The sequence below is a fragment of the Dipodomys ordii genome, unplaced genomic scaffold (assembly GCF_000151885.1).
Source record: "Dipodomys ordii isolate 6190 unplaced genomic scaffold, Dord_2.0 Scaffold205, whole genome shotgun sequence".
Lineage (NCBI taxonomy): Eukaryota > Metazoa > Chordata > Mammalia > Rodentia > Heteromyidae > Dipodomys > Dipodomys ordii.
Window position 1 is genome coordinate 3,095,896 of NW_012267421.1, and position 20,944 is coordinate 3,116,839.

Here is a 20,944-nt window from a genome sequence, read left to right on the forward strand (position 1 = left end):
TGCCTGAGGCCCTGGGTTCGATTCCTCAGCACCACATAAGCAAAAAGAAAAAAGCCGGAAGTGGCGCTGTGGCTCAAGTGGTAGAGCGCTAACCTTGAGCTGAAGAGCTGTGGGACAGCACCCAGGCCCAGAGTTCAAGCCCCATGACTGGACCCCCCCAAAAAAAAAGATACTTGAAGGTGCCCTATGTCACTTGTAACTTTATTTTATTATTAGTGAGGCAGTGGCCCCCAAAATTTTCGGCCTGGAGATATGTCAAGATAAAGAACTACTCCATTTCTCTATGGGATAGATTCTGAAAAACACCAAAGCAGACTTTTGTAAATAAAATCGTGGTGTGTACATCTTTATGCTTATAGCAAGGATCCCTTCTATCTTGATAATTTTGATAATTTGTTGATACCTTTTGATAACATGTTGCTTTGTTTGTATTGTTCATTAGCTCCTTCTTTCCTGCTCCAGTGGAAAGCCTGGCACTCTGCCACTTGAGCCATGCCTCCAGTCCAACTTTTTGCTGGTTGTTTGGAAATGGAGTTGCACAGATATTTCTGCATGGGTTAGCTTTGAACTGTAGTCCTCTAGATTTCAGCCTCCTGAGCAGCTAGGATGATAGATGTGACCAGTGTGTGGATTATTACACGTGGTGGAGGTTACTGCAAATGGTGAGATGCTTCAGTCCTGCTGTGGTTCAGTCTTGGACCCAGCCAGAAAACAAGTTCCAGCACATCCTGTCTGCCTCACCTTCCCTATCATTCCACTACCCAGGCCTAAGGAGTCCACCCTGGCCCTTCACTTGCCCACAAGTAGACTGGAAAACAGTTCCACAATAGGGTACCACCTCACACCACCTCCCTCCCCCATCTCTCCCACTGGGATTCCTGGTTGGAGTTATATTCTGCCCTGGTTCATCACTTCGATCTGAGCACTTCTCAACAAGTACTGACTGAGCACCTGCTAAGTGCCAGGCTCTATGCTACGTGTTAAGGATACAAACACAGAGAAAAACCCCTAAATTAATTTGACACACGTCCTGTAAGCATCACCTCCCTATTTCACCCAACATCTCTGACTTGGTGTTTTCAATAGGTCCCATATTGAAATTTCAACCTCACATCCATTTATGGCATTTTCAGACAGCGTGGCCCAGGAGGCTAGGGATTTATAGAACCTACGCCCGTCCTGTGTGCACCTACTGTGAACTGGAAGAGAGGGTTGGGAGCAAAATGATAAATTCCTCATGTCATCTCAAGGGGACTTCCTAAAGGAACCAAGGAACCAAGAGGAACCATGACAGAACTGAATAAACCTTCTATGGTCTCCACAAAGCTCTCCGCCTGCTTCCATCTGGTCTTCCCAGGCACCTTTGGAATAACTGACTTACCAAGTCTTAGTATTTATCTTGAAAATATCAGAAAAAGTCGTTATCATGAAAATCCTTCTTTGTCTCTTTCTCCACATTATTTTCTAGCTTAACCCAACTGTCTAAATCATTTAGAGGCCTTTAAACAAAAAGGAGTCTTCAGGATGTCTCTGCCATGAATAATTAATTGTTCACCAATAATCTCAACAAAATCCTTTGTCATTAGATGAAAAGGCCCCTTGAAATTCATCCATCTGGACCTTTCTCGGTCCTTCTGGCACCTCTCCTGCCTGGTCCTTTTGTTTGGTGTCTGTGATCTGAGATTCCTCCACTCTGACATAGAAATCACTGCAAGGAAGTTAAAGACATTCCTGCTTAAAACATGGAGGTTTAACCGAAGAGAGTGAACAGGTGAAGACCTGGAGGGACCATGGAAGGAGCAGGAGGACAGGGTGGGGATGGGAGAGAAAAACCAGGAGAGAGAAAGGGAAGGGGTGACAGTGTCCAGAAAGAAATGTACTCTTTACCTGACTTAGGTAACTGTCACCCCTTTAGACATCACCTTTTTTTTTTTTCTTTGCCAGTGCTGGGGCTGGGGCTTGGAACTCAGGGCCTGGACACTGTGCTTGAGTTTCTTTTGCTCAAGGCTAGCACTCTACCTCTTGGAGCCACAGCGCCACTTTCAGCTTTTTCTGTGTATGTGGTACTGAAGAATCAAACACAGGGCTTCATGCATGGTAGGCAAGCACTCTACCACTGAGCCACATTCCCAGCCCTATACATCACCTTTATAATGATAATAAAAATAAAACATTTTTAAAGGGCATGCAAGGTTTTTTTAGTTACCTTCTCCTCTCCATTGCTTTGGCGAGGACTGGGTGAGTGAGGCTTCATCCTTGTCCTAAAGGAGGTGGCAGAGGTAGCCTTGCTTGGGGCCCTTTAACAGGATTTCCCACTGCTCTGCTCTGATGTCCCGTTCCCCCTTCCCGCCTCTCATCTCCCACTACCAGGCTCTTCTTCAGAGGTAAAAATGGCTAAGAAGCATCAATCTGTGTAAGTGAAAGAGAATGTTAACACCATCATTTCAAAAGGTTTGAAAAAGATAAGATGGCAAACTAACCAAGTCCCATCTGGCTTTGGCTTCCCTGAGAATTTGAAGAGCCTTCTCTGGGTGCCGTGGAACAAGGTCGCGGAGGAGTGCTCAAAGGCACAGGAGGCACTGCTGACTGCACTGTCATGTGGACCATCCACTGGATGTCCACCAGACAAGATTCAGGAGGCTGCTGTGTAGTAATCACAGGCATCCTCAGGCAGCCCTGCATCTGGTTCCCTTGAGACTCCTCCTTATCCCCAAAGCAGAGACACAGAGGCAGCAGTTCCTGAGTCTTTTATGACCATGACCCTTTTGAAAAGCCAAAGATAGATGACAGTATCTCCAGGGCAGTTTTCCTAAGATTGCTTTACCGTTAGTGACTACTGGGCTGTACCTCGGTTCTCACGCTGGGAGCTGGGTCCCTGCCACCTCCAGGAAGTCCCCAGAAGCAACCAGGAGAGGATGGGGAGGTGCTACGTGGAGGCAGGGTTTCCCCCACTGCAGTACAGACAGATGCAATGTTAAAGCCTCGACTCTTATGCTTCTACTGTGTCCCAGCCGCCTAAATCCCAGCTCAGGTGCAGCAGCCTCTGGGGTAAGGTAAGGTGACACCTCCCACTGCCAGCATCAAACTCAGAAGTAACCTTGGCCTAGGGCCTGCTGCAGATGTGGTGCCACAGCACCACCTAGTGCTAAAAGTAGGAAGTGCAGCCACATATGACAGCCAGGTCATAGACAAGTAGCTGGAAAACACAAAAACAAAAACAGGCCAAGATTTAATAAATGCTGTTAGATTTCCTGACATGACCAGCTACTGTGGTTTACTGGGAAGAAATACCAGGCCAGCTAATTCCTCACTATTCACAGGCCTTGCTCTGTCAGCAGACATTCCCAGCACATTCTCTCATTTAAAATGGGCTTAATATGTATATTAAAGACATAGGCTTAGCCTGGAATGGAAAAATGACCTACAGCTGAGCATCAGTTATACCCAGAAAACATCTAGCTGACCAAGTACCAGCACATAACTGGCAATGTAGCAGACAGTAACTTCTCCTGTGCCCCCGTGAGAGTGTACAGACCTGAGACCCCTACACCTGCTCCTCCAGTGGCTTTTCCCACAGCACATGCCCCAGTTCAGGTGTGGGTGTTTTGGAAAGCATACTAGTTGGGTAGTCAGATGGTGGAGACATAATTAGAAAATTTCTTTTTTTTTGTTTTTGGTTGTGGGGTTTGAATTTGGCCTGGACACTGTCCTTGAGCCTCTGTGCTCAAGGCTAGTGCTCTACCACTTGAGCCACAGTGCTACTTCCGGTTTTTGAGTGGTTACTGGAGATAGTCTCACAGGGACTTTCCTACCTGAGCTGGTTTTGAACTGCAGTCCTCAGATCTCAGCCTCCTAAGTAGCTAGTATTACAGACATGAGCCACTGATGTCCAGCTCAGAAGATAGCTTTAATGTGACTTGTGACTGGTCCTCAAGACTCCAGAGTGGGACCCCCATGAGTAAAGCAGAGGCAGATGCAGATGCAGCCACTGGGGTTTGTCCTGGAAGGGAATAAAGGCCAAAGCCTCAGCAGACTCAAGAAAAGCTTCCCAGCTCCTCAAATCCTAGCCACCAAGACAGCCCCAAGCCCCTGTGAGAGCTCTGGGACACACCTGTGGAGTCACCCCATGCCCCACAATCTTCGAATGGTCTTGCAATTGCTGCACCGCGGATGCATTCGAGAAGCAGCGCTATGGCTTCAAGTGTTTCTACATGCCACCTGCCACTGCCAGGTGACACAGACTGTCACACAATGGACGGCTGCCCCTTCCCAGGCTCAAGTGACACTGGTACAGCTCCTGTACGGAGGAGCTAGCCAACTTACCTCACTTTCCAAGCAACTCAGGCACTGAGGACAGCCTGTGCTGAGAGCCTAAGAATTCCACAGCATCGACAGAAGTGAGTGACGGCTGTCCCTGCCTTCTCCCCAGTCCTGTCCTTGCTCTAATATCACTTGTGCAGAGTTTGGGCCAGCTCAGGGAACCCAAGAACCAAGAGGAGTCCCCAAGGATAGAGGAGACCACAAGGTCCTGCAAGACTTGGAAGACTCCTACACATAAACTGGGGTGCTATGATTTTGAACAAATAGCCTGTAACACTGTTTACTATAATTTGTAAGTGACATTTTATTTAAAAAATTACAGGGAGTGATTTCCAGCATATTTTTATAAAAGTGCTGCCTGTATCAAACTTTTTTTTTGTATCACTGTTAATTCCACTGAAGAGCTGCCTTTTATTCTTTCAAGGTATGAATTCCAACCGATGGGATACATGTCCATAAAATACCAAGTATTTCATCTTTTATTCAAATGTCAAAAATTAAGATTATTGAGAAGTTTATTGCTTTATGGCTGGGCAAGATGCTACTAGCACATTTTAGGTAAATAATATTCTTTATTAAAAACTATGAGGTCATTCTGTTTAAAACTTTCAGGAGTAATTCACAGAAAATAGATCTATTTATTCAAATTACACATTGCAGGGCTGGGGTCCTAGCTGTGGACATTTAGAGATGAAGCAGCTCTTTAAAGAAAGGAGTTGCAGAGCTCTATATGAGCACACCACGCACAGTGAAAGGAACACACCCTGGAAGACCAACGCTGTTATGCTTGCTGTGTTAGGACCTTAAAAAAAAAACAAAACCACACACTAACTAGTCCATTTGTGCTTAAAATATTCATATGCTTGAGAAGCTCAAAGAAAAGAATGCCTGTATACATGATGGTCGAGAGAAAGGTTTCCAGTTTTGAAATTGCACTCTTATTAAACAGCTTTCCTAAACTCAGACCCTCCTTGGCGGCTGGCACTGTTTTCACGTCTAATTGGCCACCTGGGGCGGCCCCTCTGGGATCAGTGAGGTGAAGAAGGTGGTGATGAATGACCAGGCTGAGGCCACAAGCCCAGGCCTCGGCCCTGCGTTGGCATCGTCGCCTGCATCTTCTCCACTCTCATCCTCCTGCCCATCGTCCATGAGGCGCTCCTATGAATAGACCAGAAACATACTCAGAGACCCCTGCCAGCCACACCCATGCTCAGAGACAGCCCCCACAACCAGCCACACACATGCTCAGAGACCCCACATCAGCCACATTCTGCAGCCAGAGCCTAGTTCTTTCAGGAGGAGGCAGAGAAATGTAAACAATGTAGATACACAGCCATTAAAATTGCATAGTGTCTAAGTTTAATGGAGTTAACTGCCATTGTGATGGGACACACTCTCCCTGTCAGTGATGGAGAACATGAACCTGACCCTGGCACTCTGGGGGCTGGTGTCATGACCATACAATGTCTTACCATGTGCAGAACCTGACCCTGGCACTCTGGGGGCTGGTGTCATGACCATACAATGTCTTACCATGTGCAATCTCCCTCAGAACACTATTATTCACACTGCCAACTCCTCCCCCTTACACACCAGGGTGTGATCAAGTCTGTACATGACTTCTCCCAGCTAAAAGCACCAGCACGCCTTAGCAGCCTTGCCCAGACCATGCAGCAGCCCAGCCCCCTCATCACATATCCCTGTCTAGGGGCTGATGGCATCGGGACAGACACAGATATGGACATAGATATACACATTGTGTGTGTGTGTGTGTGTGTATTGGGGGGCTTTAACTCAACCTGGGCCAGACACAGATATGGACATAGATATACACATTGTGTGTGTCTGTGTGTGTGAGATATACACTGTGTGTGTGTGTGTGTGTGTGTGTGTGTGTGTGTGTGTGTGTGTATATGTGTGTGTGTGTGTGTGTGTGTGTGTGTGTGTGTGTGTGTGTGTGTGTGTTAGGGGGCTTTAACTCAACCTGGGCCTTGTCCGTGAAATTTTTTGCTCAAGGTGCTCTACCACTTGAGCCACAGCTCCACTTCTGTCCTTTTGTTGGTTAATTAGAGATAAGAGTCTCATTGACTTTCCTGCCCAGGCTGGCATCAAACTGAGGTCCTCAGAGCTCCACCTCCAGAGTAGCAGGGATTACAGGCATGATACTATGATACAGTCTATTATGCCACACATACCATCTCCTCCAGCTCTACATTGTTCGCGTTCTGCCTCTGGTCATTTGCTCTGACATCATTGGGAGCCTGCTGCTGACCTCCTTCTTGCCTGAAAGGAAACCATCCGGCTTGGTGTCTGCTCAGTAAAACAAAGACAAGAAAAAAGAAGCCATAACTAGTTTTCTTTGTAATGCTAGAAAATCAGTATTCTACAGGATAAAAATGACTGAACTACCAAAAAAGAAAAAAAAACCACAAAACCCCAAATTTCTTCTCACTAGAAAACTAATTATGAAGTATGAGCAAATGAAACCCCACTTGAATCAAAAACTCTACTGTGGGTTTGACTGGTTTCCACATGACTGGTCTTTCTGTGGTATTTTCAAAATGAAAGACAATTTGCTATTGGCTTGCCCCTTGGAGAGGAGGAGGCAGAGGAAATCAGAAAACTAGGAAAAGTATGAGGTACATCTACAGAACTTTCTACCAAGAAGCACAATTAAGAAGACCTACACGAGAGCCCATCATAGACTTCAAGTTCAGAGTCGCAATCCCACAGCTCACTGAATTAATGATCGGACTTATATAAAAATGTAGCAAACAAAAAGTCAGCTTTGCCCGAGTGCCGGTGGCTCACAACTATAATCATAGCTACTCAGGAGGCTGAGATCTGAGGATCGTGGTTCAAAGCCAGCCCGGGCATAAAAGTCCCCATGAGACTCTTATCTCATTAATCACTCAAAAACCATAAGTCATGCTGTGACTCAAGTGGTAGAGTACTAACCTTGAGCACAATGAGGCTCAAGGACAGCATACAAGCCCTAAGTTTAAGCCCCACAACTGACAATAACAACAACAAAAAAGTCAGCTTTTCAAGATTACTCAAGATAACCTGACCCTGCCAGGATGTCAGACATGAATGCCATTATTTACAACCTACCCACCCTATCTATGCCTTTCACTTTTAGAAAAAGCAATGTAAGGGGAGCAGGAAGAGTTCATGAGCATCACTTACAAATAAACTAGCAGCATGGCGCCCATGACCACGATGAACCGGCTAAAGGAAGAATAGAAGTACACAACGCTGAGCAGGATGGCGGCCCGAGAGAAGGTGTACACCCAATCTAGCCAGTCCCGGTTGAAGTCATCCTCATTCAGCACAGGGCCACCCTGCGCATTCATCTGCATGTTCTCATTCATGGGGCGATCATCCTGGGCCCCCAGGTTTGCAGCTGGCGGGGGCTCCTCTCCAGGACCATGGGCCAGGTTGAGAGGCGGCGATGCAGTGGGCTGGACTGGGCTGGCATTAGATGTGGCCTGAGCAGAAATTGCAGCTTGACTGAAAAGTTCACCAAAAAGAACATTAAAAATATTTTATTTACCATCTCTTGTTTTTAAAAAAACCTCTGGGGAGTCGAGTATTTTTTGTAAAGCTAACATGGGATATCCTGACTCCTGCCCACATTTCTTAAGCAAGCAAGAATTCCAGTTGAAAAGTGCAGTCAGGACTAAGGGGCGGACAGCTCAGGTGTCCTCTTGCCTGGATAGAGAGGAGGACAGAAGGTATGGAACAACAGCCATAGGCTGGCTCAGAAAAGAGAGTACCCCAGCCTGTGTGCAGGATGATGGGGCAAGAAGGGAATAAGAACAGCCACATGCACACTCTTCTCTCTCCTTCAGCCCCCGCCCAGGGGTGAGAACACTGGGCCTGTGTGCTGTGTAAGGCCTGCAAAATCATGTGGTCTATAACAAAACACATACCCACTTCCCACCGGCGTGTAGCCTTGGAAGTTATGATGCCCCTCTACCTGCCCTTTGGCAGGAGAGACTTTATAACCATTGCTACTGCTGCCATGTCATATGGGGTGACACCCCAAGATCACCTACTTTCTCTCAGACCCAGGTTCTGAAAGACTGGTCTGTATCTATTATCAGTAACAGATGATTTAGACTCATATTTAAAGTAGTAAACATATCTCAATTAGCCAATCCTCAAGTGGAGTTTTTGAGCACTCCACTTGGGAACCACTTAGTCCTTGTCAACTTAAAAAAAAATTGTGGTCCTGATTATTATAATGTGATCACTTAAAAGTCAAAACAAATTTTCCTTTTATGAAGTTCCCAGCAAAATGTTAATAATCTAGCTGGGATTTGCTTTAAATTACCCAGTGGGAGGGGACTAGCTGTGGAGTATGTAATTTTATGAATAGGCACATGATTCAGACCAGGATTAGTGTTACTACTACACATTGCTATATACATATAAACTTTTCTATAATTAATGTTTATCGAAATAGCATAGAACACAAAGCAGTGTTTCCCAGGTCTACGCTAAGCCTTGTGTCCACACAGGGATTCTAGTGTCCCCCGGCTACTCTGAAACCTGGGGGAGAGCCTGATGCTCAGAAATTAAATGATGTACAAAAGACTACAAGTCCACATAATACTGCAAGATTTAGTCCATGTAAGACTTCAAGACTTAGCAGGAAATCACCATAAGCTCTTACATGGCCTCACAATGGTTAGGAATGGGACAAAAGATGGAAAGCATCCAGCAGAAGTCTAAACACAAAGCAGTCACTCAAATAGTGGAAATCATGTGTGTTACCATGGTGACAGATAAGGTCACAGGCTGTTGAATCAGTGCTTTTGAGAGTGAGCACATGAACACATGCAGTCCCCAAGCAGGCTAGCTTTATAAGGACTGAGGAAGGAAGGACTTAGCCTTCATCATGGACAAGAGGATTGGAAAAGAAGGACTTAGCCTTCACCATGGATGGGAAGAACTGGAGAAGGAGAAGGACTTAGCCTTCACCATGGATGGGAAGGACTGGGGAAGGAGAAAGACTTAGCCTTCACCATGGATGGGAAGGACTGGGGAAGGAGAAAGACTTAGCCTTCACCATGGATGGGAAGAACCGGGGATGGAGAAGGACTTAGCCTTCACCATGGATGGGAAGAACTGGGGATGGAGAAGGACTTAGCCTTCACCATGGATGGGAAGGACTGGGGATGGAGAAGGACTTAGCCTTCGCTGTCAATGGGAAGAACTCGAGAAGGAGAAGGACTTAGCCTTCACCATGGAGAAAGAGAAGGATTTACCCTTCACAGTGGATAGGAAGGACTGGAGAAGGAGAAGGATTTAGCCTTCACTGTAGATGGGAAGGACTGGGGATGGAGACGTTCTTAGCCATGAGTGTGTGTGTTTAAGCCAGCAGAGAGAGAGAGAGAGAGAACGCACGCGTTAGCTACCAGTTTAGGTTAGCTGGCTGGTAGTGAGAGAATGCTACTGAAGCAACATGGACTAAAAGTGAGAAAGATACAGGAAAAATTCTGGAAGGACACAGAATGAATGGCAGCTCTGTGGTCTCACCTTTGGAAGCTCCTGAGTTCAAAGCTATCAAGAGCCAGAACCTAAGCTGACAAAGTCAAGAGCAGACCTAGCAGTTGAGGGAGGGGTGTCACTGGCAAAGAACAGGACAGAGAAGTGCTTGGTAGACTGAAGAAGCCACGTTTGGTGCAGTGCATTTGTGGAAAGGGTTCCAAGAACTGAGCAGAGACCCAGGACAAAGCCAGGAAGGTGAAGGCAGCAAGCAGTATGACCATAGCAGATGAGTCTGTCAGAGCATGTCTGGGGGGTGCACCGGGGTCTGTGCCCACGGTGAAAGTGAGAGATGGGAAGGCATCGAGCAGGGATTGCTGTGTTTAGTAAAAATGTAGTGATCAGAGAGAGACAGGTGAACTAGATATGAAGGATGGGGAAAGATCTTCAGGGGGATGACCAAAGAGGTCATCCTGGTCAGTGTGCAGAATGTCCGGGCCCACAGAGCTGGCGGGGCACTTGGTGTTATCCCTCCCTGCTCCGTGGGGACTCTTGGGGTCCCTCCTCTCCTCTTCCATTCATCGGCTGCCTTGCAGTAGAACTCTAGGCCTGCCTCAAGTTTACACAACTGTAACTATGCCAGGGGGAGCAGCACTAGTGGACATAAAGTAGTTATGGGCACATTTCCTTTAGCCACGTAACTGAAGAGGGTTCACTGAGCCAACTGCCCAGGGTGCCCAAGTCCCCTGGCAGACCCCTATGCATCCCTCATAGCCCCCGTGGGCCCCTAGGACTCACTAGTGCAGGTAGTAGTGGCGCGCGTACAGCTGGTGCCACCACAGCATGTGCAGGGGGCTGAAGGCAGGGTAGGCTGGGAGCCCTGCAGGGGCAGCTTGCCCAGGAAGCTGGTTGTCCACATTCCTGCAGGGGAGAATGAAGGAGGATGTTCAGTGCCTCCCAAGGGGTAAGCTTTGCTCAACGTTTTCGTTTTTTAACTAGCCCACTCTAACAGAATGTTTTTTTAACTTACTGAAAGGAACAATGATTACTTTCAAACTTCCTGGAGTAAGACAGCATTTTTAATCTAAGTTAGCCCTGGTCTCCATATATAGTAGACAGAGCAGGGTGTGTACCAAGAGCGCAGGAAGTCTCTCTCTCCCTTTCTTCCCTCTCCCACTCCTTTCCTGCCCTTCTCCTGTCCTGTCCACTTCTTAGAAAACCCTATACACTTTCATTCTCCATAAGGTCCCAAGTCCCAAGAAAAACCTCATGACCAAATGTTTTGAGAAAAGGAGCTAGCCAAATGACATTAGTAATCAAATATTAAAAGTTTAATAGCTAAATAGTCATAAAATAAAAATAAATATTTCAAAAATCTGTAGGTAAGAGTAGCAAGACATGTTTATGCACACCTTTGAAAGCAGACTAAAATTCTATTCAATTGGTACAGCTCTGATGAAGCTTCATCTAACTTCATGCTATCTGTGGTCAACAGTGTTAGCAGTTTACATCTAGTTCCCCCAGGCCCTCCCTCTGACCATGGCTCCTAGGTGTGTGCAGAAATTCACATGCATCAGGACAACTGTGGCAACACAGCCCGGACACCAATGTGGTGGTGCTACAGTAAGGCAACAGCAGGTATTTTCAACACTCCACACAAGGCACCTAAGCATCACCTATTACAGGGTGCTCTCTCCTCCAAACCCTTCTGCCTCCTGAGCACAACTCTGCTACAACCAAGCTCTCTCACATACTCAACAAAGGACAAGCAGAGAGGACTCCTCCAGAGTGGCTAAAGCATCTTTAAAGAAATCTGAAAACTTTTTAAGTCAGGTATTAACAGAAAGAAGATAATCCAGGAGTCTATTTTAAATTTTGTTAGTATTCGTGACTAGGAAAAAACACTTCCACCTAGAAGTAGACCCTATGGATCACCGCCCCCCACAAAAACCTCATACAATCTATCATGTCATCTGCAAAGGGGGAAGGCTGTGAAGTCAAGGGAAGAGAAGCCATGGATAATCACTTTTAAAAGTTCTATGGCTTCCCGCCTCAAAGCACTTCAGTCCAGAATGTAAGTCACTGACGATAGAAGAGCTGCCCCAGGTGGTTCTGACCCATCCACTTCCTCCCTTTTCTCCCAGAAGTGAAAAACTACTGGGCCAAATCAGGGATAAAGCACCCTGCAGACCAGGCTGACCTGCCCCAAGTCTCTGCTGTCCTTCAGACAGGGTGCTCTGCCCTGAGCACTCTCCAGAAACCACAAAGGATTTGCTGGATATTGACTTACAAACTAATTATTAAAATACACAGAAATAGACAAATCAGGGGAACATATCACATGACAACATAATGCATTCTGAAGGATGAACAGGGAAGGAATATTTGGTGCCAGGAAAGATGATCCCCAAATTGGTAGGGAGAGTAGTAGCTTCACCTTATTCCATATATTCAAATAAATTTTAACTAGATTAAATAAAGCATTAGGAGTTAAGCTACAGATAATCAAGAAGAAACTAGAATTATTTACCAAATCTTTGGATGGAAAAAGACTTTCCTAATATAATAAATGAAAATAACAACAACAACAAAAGCAATCAACATATTTGATGCCAAAATTCAGACAACACTTGCAGAAACCTCGGCTGCAGTGCTCGGGGTGGGCACACAGGACCTGGGCACTACTCAGTGGCCTGTCCTGACCACCATTCAAGTCCCCACCAAGCCCAGCTCATCAGAGATCCCTAAGGAGTCCTAGGGCTCACCTCCTACACCCTGCTTTCCAGAAGGCCACACCGTGCTCTATAGCAGGACTGAGTTTTAAAAAACAACTAGTTACTTAGATGTGTGTGATTCCAAGTGTGGTCCAACATCAGCAAGACAGGGCACCTGTCTGTGAGATGCAGAAACTCAGACCCACGGGCCCTAGTACATTGCCAGGGTCCCAGACAACTACTTGCCTTAGACTGGCAAGTATGCTAGATGCCTCCGAGGCTCGACCTGCTATGGGAAGGGCTGCCCTACTCAGCCCTCTAATTCTCAAACTGCAAAAGCTAAATTTCAAAGTAAATTCAAAGATCCTATGGTAAACTCCAAGACAGCTGACTTTCAACCACACCTCCACCCCGCCCATCCCCGCCCCAGAGAAAGCCCAGATCCACCCACCCTTGCATCATATAGGGAAACTGAGGACTCTGCGCGGGATCAGTCTGTGTTTGTGCAAGGACTCGCTGCCTCAGTCCTTCTGGAGGCGAGCTGGCAGTGGCGGCGGCAGCAGTGAGAGACAATGTTTCCTGACTGGACGATGATGGTGTTGATCCAGAATGATCTGAATTCTACAAACAAAAATGTCATTATCTTTTCAAGATTTAACTCATTACAATCATGATATCAGTGGCATACATAAAACCTCTGAATTTCAGAAACTTATTTGAATCTTATGTTCAATATGATAGGTACTTAAATTTCAACATGACTGAAAAGATCAGAAAATCAGGCTAGGCATGGTAGCCTACACTTATAATCTCAGCTTCTCAGGAGGCAAAAATAGGAGAACGGCAGTGCAGACAAAAGTTAGTGACAGTCTATTCCCCTCCTCCCCCACCCACACACTTCAAAAAAAGGTAGGCAAGCCAGGCAATGGTGGCTCACGCCTGTAATCCTAGCTATTCAGGAGGCTGAGATCTGAGGATCATGGTTCAAAGCTAGCCTGGGCAGGAAAGTCGAGACTCTTATCTCCAATAAACCAAAAACCAGAAGTGATGCTGTGGCTCAAGTGGTAGGGTATTAGCCTTGAGCTGAAGAGCTGAGGGACAGCACCAAGGTCCAGAGTTCAAGCCCCATGACTGAACAACAACAACAAAAAAAGGTAGGCATGGCAGTGATATAATCCCAGCTAGTCAGAAGGTGGGGAATTAGAGGATCACAGTCCAGGCCAACCTGGACCAAAACATGAAACCTATCTTAAAAATAAAAAATAAACAAAACAAAAATAAAAAGGAGTACCTGCCTAAAATGTCAAGCCCTGAATTCAATCCCCAATATTGGGGCGGGAGGGGAAGGTGAGAAAATCAAAACTGCTTTATTAAGTAACACTTCATTATCTACCAGACAAGGTAACAAGAGCATCATACAGAAATTGCAGGATAAGCTGTACTATTAAATTACACCTTTCATGATGCCTAACATAAAAGTGTTACTCATCATGGAGTCATTGAAACAGTCGCTCCAGGCCAGGAACTATGTGACATGCTCGCAGTAACCCTGGGTAAACACACTGAGGAACGTGACCGGAGTTGGAAGATCTAGAATCCAGACATCTAGAAGATGTCACTCTCACCTCTGACAGTAAAAAGAATCTAAGCAAGAAGGCTCATTCTACCTCCCATCTGCTTTCCTGGAGAAAAGGAGATGGAACTAAGATTCCTTTTGGCACTAAATTTTAGTAGACAGGTATCATCAACAAAGTTATTATGAAGTGAACAAATCAGATTTTTTTTTTAAATTCTCTGTTCCAAGGACATCAACAACTCAGGATTCACTAGCAAACCATTTAACTCCTGGAAGACCAAAGTGTTGCTGTTAGAAGATGTTTATGTTGGTCCTAACATCTGCAGAGCAGCAGAAGAACAGGGCATTAGCAAACAAGTCAGGAGCGGAAGCCTTAAACCTAAGGGATAAAGAGGTTAGACTCATTGTTCTGGCAGAAATCTGCTGTAGGGGTTACTGGGTGCTAACTCAAGCTATGAGTAAGATGAACTTTGGCTTACAAATAAATATAAATAAATACAAATAAATGTAAAACATAATTACATTTTATAGACATTTTAGTCCCCTCTTTCAAAAGCTGGTGCAATATTATTGTAACATCTCTGTAATTTCATTTAGACTATATTTTACCTACACTGCTTTCTATTTTCTGCATGATAGGACGTCTCTTTACTAAGTCCTGCTGGGTAAAAAGCCCAGTAGAGGCTCTTGAAAAACTAACAAAAGTTTTCTGTAAGATGTGACTTTACACAAAAAAGAAATCAAAAATCTTGCTAAAAGCCAGGCACAAGTGGCTTTTGGCTGATGCCTGTAATCCTAGCTACTCAGGAGGCTGAGCTCTGAGGGTCACAGTTCAAAGCCAGCTCAGACAGGAATGTCTGTGAAACTTTTATCTCCAATTAACCACCAGAAAACTGGAGGTGGTGCTGTGGCTCAAGTGGCAGAGCACTAGCCTTGAGCTGAAAATGCAGTGACAGTGCCCAGGCCCAGAGTTTAAGCACCATGACTGACCAAAAAAAAAAAAAAAATCTTGCTAAAGAGTCTAAATCTCCAGAATATAAGCTGGGAAACACTGTTTTAGGGCAGGCTATCGTAGTAAACAGAGCATCACAATACGGAACACATTAACATGATTTATAGAAGAAAAGCTGACTACCAGGCTGTGCACAGTCTGGTTTCCCTACAACTGATTTCTGGTCTTATTAGGTAACTTCCTTATTAGGTAACATTAGGCAACAATTTCAAATCCCTCTGAGCTATGAAAGTTCTAATGGAATTGAACTTAAATTTTCTTTGATATTGTTCAGATTTTCACAACACTGAACAAAGTAAGCACATGTGCTAATGACACAAGTCATAGCCAAGGGACACTAGGCAAATCCATCAGGTCAAGTCCAAATGCAACACACAAATCTTTATGCCAATTCAGTATCTGAACATACTCATGTCAAGGTAGGAAACACACAAAACATGCTTCAGTTGCTGGAGCTAAAGTTCTGCTCCTGGTTCTAAATATTTAGCAGTAGGCTATTCTGATTAAATACAGTAATGGGAGGATCAGGTTTTCCATGTGCGTGAGTGCACGTTTGTGCACAAACATTGGAGAACTCAGTGCCTGGGCACTGTCTCTGAGCTCTTTTGTTCAAGGTTGGTGCTCTATCACTTGAGTCACAGCTCACTTCTGGCTTTTTGCCAGAAAAAAAGATAGGAGTCTCACTCACTGGCTTTGAACACCTATCCCCAGAACTCTACCCCACAAATAGCTAGGAAAGCATGAGAATCAGGTTTCTCGAAGAAACTACTGGAAGTAACTATTGAAAGATCTTTCAACTAGTAAGCATTCCTGCTTCTTATCCTTCCTTAGTTTTGATGTAGATTCCGGGCAAGAAGGAAAGCATACTTATAATGAAAGTTCCCTGTGTTTCCAAGAAATTTAAAACAAGTTTCTACTACTCCCAATCCTGCCACCTCCAAATTTGTCATGTAAAAACTTAATGGAAAAAAAAGTAACATAAAAAGATTGAGGTTGATGTCTTTAAAATATAGAGACTGAGCCAGGCACCAATGACTCACGCCTGTAATCCTAGCTACTCAGGAGGCTGAGATCTAAGAATTGCAGTGCAAGCCAGCCTGGGCAGGAAAGTCCATGAGACTTATGTCTCCAATTAACCACCAGAAAACCAGAAGTGGAGCTGTGGCTCAAAGTACACTAGAGCATTAGCCTTGAGCAAAAAAATAAGAGTTCAGGGACAGCCCCCACGCCCCAAGTTCAAGCCTCATAACCACACACAAAAAAGTTCAACCAGTACAGGAAATGTCTAAAACAATTTTAGACAAATAAAGCAAGGAAAAGATGAACATTCAAGCGCTGAAAAGGTAAGTGCACTGATAATTAATTCTTCCCCTTGCCCAACTGCAGTGATTACACAAAAGAAGCCTTTGAGCAAGTAATCAACTTTAAGAATGCTTGGAAAACTTAGCATTTACATAATTTAATCCACCTTGGATACATCATACTGTATATTTAACATACTTTACATACTACTACTATATATACTATACACAACATACTATATAAAACATATAATCTATATCAATAAAACATGTTGGTTAAACATACTATATAAATAAAACATTTCACTGGTCTGAAACCCTACATTATATTATACATGCATATCATAATCCTGTCTTCTGAGTACTTCAGTAATGAATCCTGTGGAAACTGGCTGTATTGCTAATCTGCCACTCCGCAAATTATAACTTATGATAAACAGACTTCAAGATGGCCTTGTGTGGAAGCAGAGCTGTAGATCAAGTAGTACAATGCTAGTCTCGAATACAAAAGCTCAGGGACAGTGCCCAGTCTCTAAGTTCAAACCATAGAGTAGGACACACACACATATGCAAAAAAAAATCCAAAAAACAAAAAAAAACACCCAACCAAAAAAGTGCCCACAAGATAACCTTGTATATTAAACATTTAAAACAAAAATTCATCCAGACAGTGATGGCTTACACCGGTAATCCTAGCTACTCAGGAGGCTGAAACCTGAGGATTGTTGTTTGAAGCCAGCACTAGCTGAAGCCTCTGAGGCTTTTATCTCCATTAAACTAAAAAAAAAAGCCAGAAGTGTAGATATGACTCCAGCCTTGAGCAAAAGATGCCCAAGGACAGTGCCCAAGCCCTGAGTTCAAGCCCCAGGACCAAAAAAACAAAAAACAAAATTAATGCTTTACTCTAGTTGTTCAAAATGCAATCTCAAAACCCCCAAGTTCCACCAGTTCCATTTTCCATTTAGCTTTGCCAGTTTGTCTCTGGCAGTGCTGGGAATCGAACCAGCTTCTCCCATGCTAAGCAGTAGAATAGGGCCACTGAATTCACCCCAGCCTCTATTTACTTTTAGAATCAGAAAAACTTCCTCCGGAAACAACTCACAGAACTGCTGCTGGATGCCAGTGTTTCCGGACTTTCTTGGCTGGGACTGGGTTTTGGAGAAGTGGGAGGAGTCCGAGAGGTGCATACCAGGTGAACCATGTGATACTCATCTTGCTGAAAGTAAAGAAAATCGCATCAAAGGGCAGCGCTGGGAATTTTACAATTCACAGAAGTTAGAAACTAAGCTGAACCATGTAACTCAAAACTTAAGCTCCTTTCTAGCCTACCCAGTTTAAATAGTTATTCGTTGAGGGCAAGTTTGCCATTTTAACTCTTGAGAGGCCTGTCGAATTCGCAATTTTTTTTCTCTCTACTTAGAAAATGGTCTAAATACTCAGTAACTGTCATATTAAAATTGTGACTTTGCCTATCAAATAGTCTTGAAGCAAACAATCCTGTAATGTTACAGTGCTGTCATACAACCTATTTTTTTAAACATTGAGCAACTTAAGCTCAGAAGGCCAAAAGTCATCTTTAAGTTTAGGTTCATAAACTTTGAATAATGAAAATGTTTAATACTTGATAGCTAGCACTGATAAAAGAAACTATCTAATTTGCCTTAATTTTAGCAAGGTGTAGGCTAGATTTTACTGTTTCTCTTAAGTCAAACTTTATCTACAACATCTACACATGAACATGAAGCATATATATGAAGTGTATTCTGTAAATATTCTGTCTCAACAAACCTATAACCATGACTGAAGGAAAATGTGCTAAGCAATGATTACAGCTGACATTTTACTTTCACAAGATGGCACACACACACACATACGCACTTAGACCTAAGGCTCTTAAGTAAGAGGGAAAAAGCAAGCAAGCAGTGAAAGATGAGGAGCCAGCATTTCTAAAAGGGCAAGAAGATGACACCAATAGAATGATAAGAAAATGGGGCAGGAAGCAAGGGAAGACGTCCTGTCCTGAGGAAGAGCAGAAAACTACTGAGAACTCAGACTTGATTCTCACGGCCTCCCACGAACTCAGAGTGGTGCTTAATTCTAGTGGTGATCCTGCTAAGAGAGCAACATACAATACTGTCTTTGGTATAAACTGAGAGGTACGAGAAGTACAAGTGCTATAAAAGAGCACTGGGCAAGGCTCTACAGAGAGAACCTAACAGACCTATGGTTGGCCAGAGTGGGGTAGGGCTCCTGACAGCCAATGTCCCCTTGGCTTGTGTACACAGCACCAGAATGCTTTCCTACCCCAGCACAAGGCGCTTACTTATCCTTTAGACATCTAGTTCTACAGTCACAGTTCACTGACAGATCCACTTCCCTTCAGGAAGGTTTCTACAAACGTTTTAAAACAGACCAGGTAAAGCAATGGCAGCATTTCACTAAGAAAAAAGATACATGGGCTTTGACAAAACAGTCCAAAAAGCTGTTCAGAATGTACACACACTGCTTAAAATGCCCAAATAAGCATAAGAGTTCTTTCATGGAGTTTTTCAAGTTGTTTAGTCTGAAACCATTTCTCCAAATAAAAGTCTTTTAAAAAGTATTCATTTCAAGACCAAGCTATCCTTGAAATAAAATAACAAATGCATGTGTATTTCAAACAGCAGATAGCACAGAGGTTTTAAACATAAAAACAGGGAAAAGCGAGTGGGTGGAAGACAGAAATGTTTGGGACTACTCTAGATGACCCTGTAATTCTCTGCACATTGCTCAAGCCCAGAGAACAGAGTGAGCCTAAGGAGAACTATGGACTTGGAGTGACAATGTATCCATGTGGGCTGATGAACTGCAGTGAATGTACCACTGCAGCATCTTATGTCAATGTGCACATGTGAGCTCAAAGGATGCATGAGGAATCTTTACACCTTCCATTCAGTTTTGCTATAAACCTCAAACATCTCTACCAACTGAAGTCTACTGGGGGAGCAACTTGACCTACAACTGGGCAGAGTCACATGGGCAGAACTAAGCCATCAACTATCACAGCAGAAGGGACACACTGACATTCAATTCTTTTTAAAGCTTCTCACAGGTATGCAGAATAAAACACAGACCTTCTAAATCAGATCAGGATATCTACAACAACATTGAGAATTAAATACACTAAGGAAGGTAAATTATGTGCAGATATAGATATATCAAACACCCTTGTACAACTAACTGATGCTAATAAAAAGCATATAGTCACCTACATATTGAAAAGCCCTAAAAGTATAAGTTTCTTGGGGGGACCATTAGCTACATGCTGTTAATAAAATTAGCAGGACACAAAAACTATAAAAAAGCTATGGTAATATCAGCATTCAGAACTAGATAATTTCATTCTATTTCTTCTTCCCAAATCAAGTTCAGAACACAAATAATTTGTGCTTAAATGTGCTGCCATTTGATAATGTTTCATCACTACTCAGCACTCCGCTTATGCCTCATTAATAGGTAAGCCAAATACCTTAACACAAACACACAATCCTCCTTCACACTCCCCACCAGGGAAATACAAAAAAACAGTTACCCAAACTCAGAAGAACCTACCACAGTGGTTATTTTCGAACATTATTTTGCTTGTGATATTACCCAAAGGGCTGATTTTAAGTAAAACCTGAATTGTTTAGATAAAGCTTCAGAAACAACTTCTCACAGTCTTCAATGTGTCTGGTTTCAAAGGGTGGCAGGATGCTTACTTTTCTGAGAATGTCCTTCAGCTGCAGGTGGTCAGGAAGCAGCCTGCCAGAATACACCAACCTCTGATCCTTCGTCAACTGAGAAATGGAATAAAGATAAGAATTCAACTTTTATAATGATACAAGTATAGGGCTGAGGAAAACATGATTAAATATTGGTAAGATAAAATGTTCTTTTGGGACAAATTATCAGAAAACTGCCATAATTTAAAACTTTTTGTTCTTCCAAGTTTCATTTAAGATATCTCAGAGCTCAGGAACTGGCAACCCATTGATAAAAAAAAGAATAAGATAAAACCTGATAAAAAGCTAAGCTGCAAGTTTGTGTTTTCAGCTATCAAGCATGCGTACAGAGCTATCATTGAGAATGATATGATATCCCAGTAAGTCCAAGCCCTGGTGCTGATTTCCTCTGCATTGAGAACATACCCCTACGTGCTCCATATATCTAAGAAATAAAGATGTTCCTTCCCAATGGGGAAAAAAGAATATAACAAAGTCAATATCAACAGTAAAATAAAATTCCAAGGTTACTGGCTATTTTACATTGTTTCTGGTCAGCATTTTTAATCTAAAATATGTAAGATGATGAAATTTCTTCTTTTCTAAAATCCATTTGGGTTTAATTACAACTCTGTATGGTTATTCAATTTTAATAAGCCTCACCACTTTCAGAAACGCTAGCACTTCAGGGCTGGGAAGGTGGCTCAGTGGTAGAGCACTTGCCTTGCATGCATGAGGCCCTGGGTTCGATTCCTCAGCACCACATAAGCAAAAAGAAAAAA

General features: G+C 43.7%; 1 protein-coding gene across 2 annotated transcripts in view; it reads right to left on the minus strand.

Moving 5' to 3' along the window:
- Window positions 1-4,776: 4,776 nt before the first annotated feature.
- Window positions 4,777-20,944, minus strand: part of Herpud2 (HERPUD family member 2) — a 28,895-nt gene continuing 12,727 nt past the window's right edge. The window contains exons 2-8 of one of the 2 annotated variants that reach the window (XM_013035165.1): window positions 20,160-20,237; window positions 17,522-17,635; window positions 12,982-13,151; window positions 10,615-10,737; window positions 7,510-7,833; window positions 6,516-6,603; window positions 4,777-5,478 (exon numbers count right to left, since the gene is read on the minus strand). In XM_013035165.1, the coding sequence (XP_012890619.1) occupies window positions 5,317-5,478; window positions 6,516-6,603; window positions 7,510-7,833; window positions 10,615-10,737; window positions 12,982-13,151; window positions 17,522-17,635; window positions 20,160-20,237 (1,059 nt within the window). In that variant the 3' untranslated portion in view covers window positions 4,777-5,316. Of the gene's footprint in view, window positions 5,479-6,515; window positions 6,631-7,509; window positions 7,834-10,614; window positions 10,738-12,981; window positions 13,152-17,521; window positions 17,636-20,159; window positions 20,238-20,944 lie in introns of both variants that reach the window. The other variant, XM_013035164.1, reaches the window with a different exon arrangement.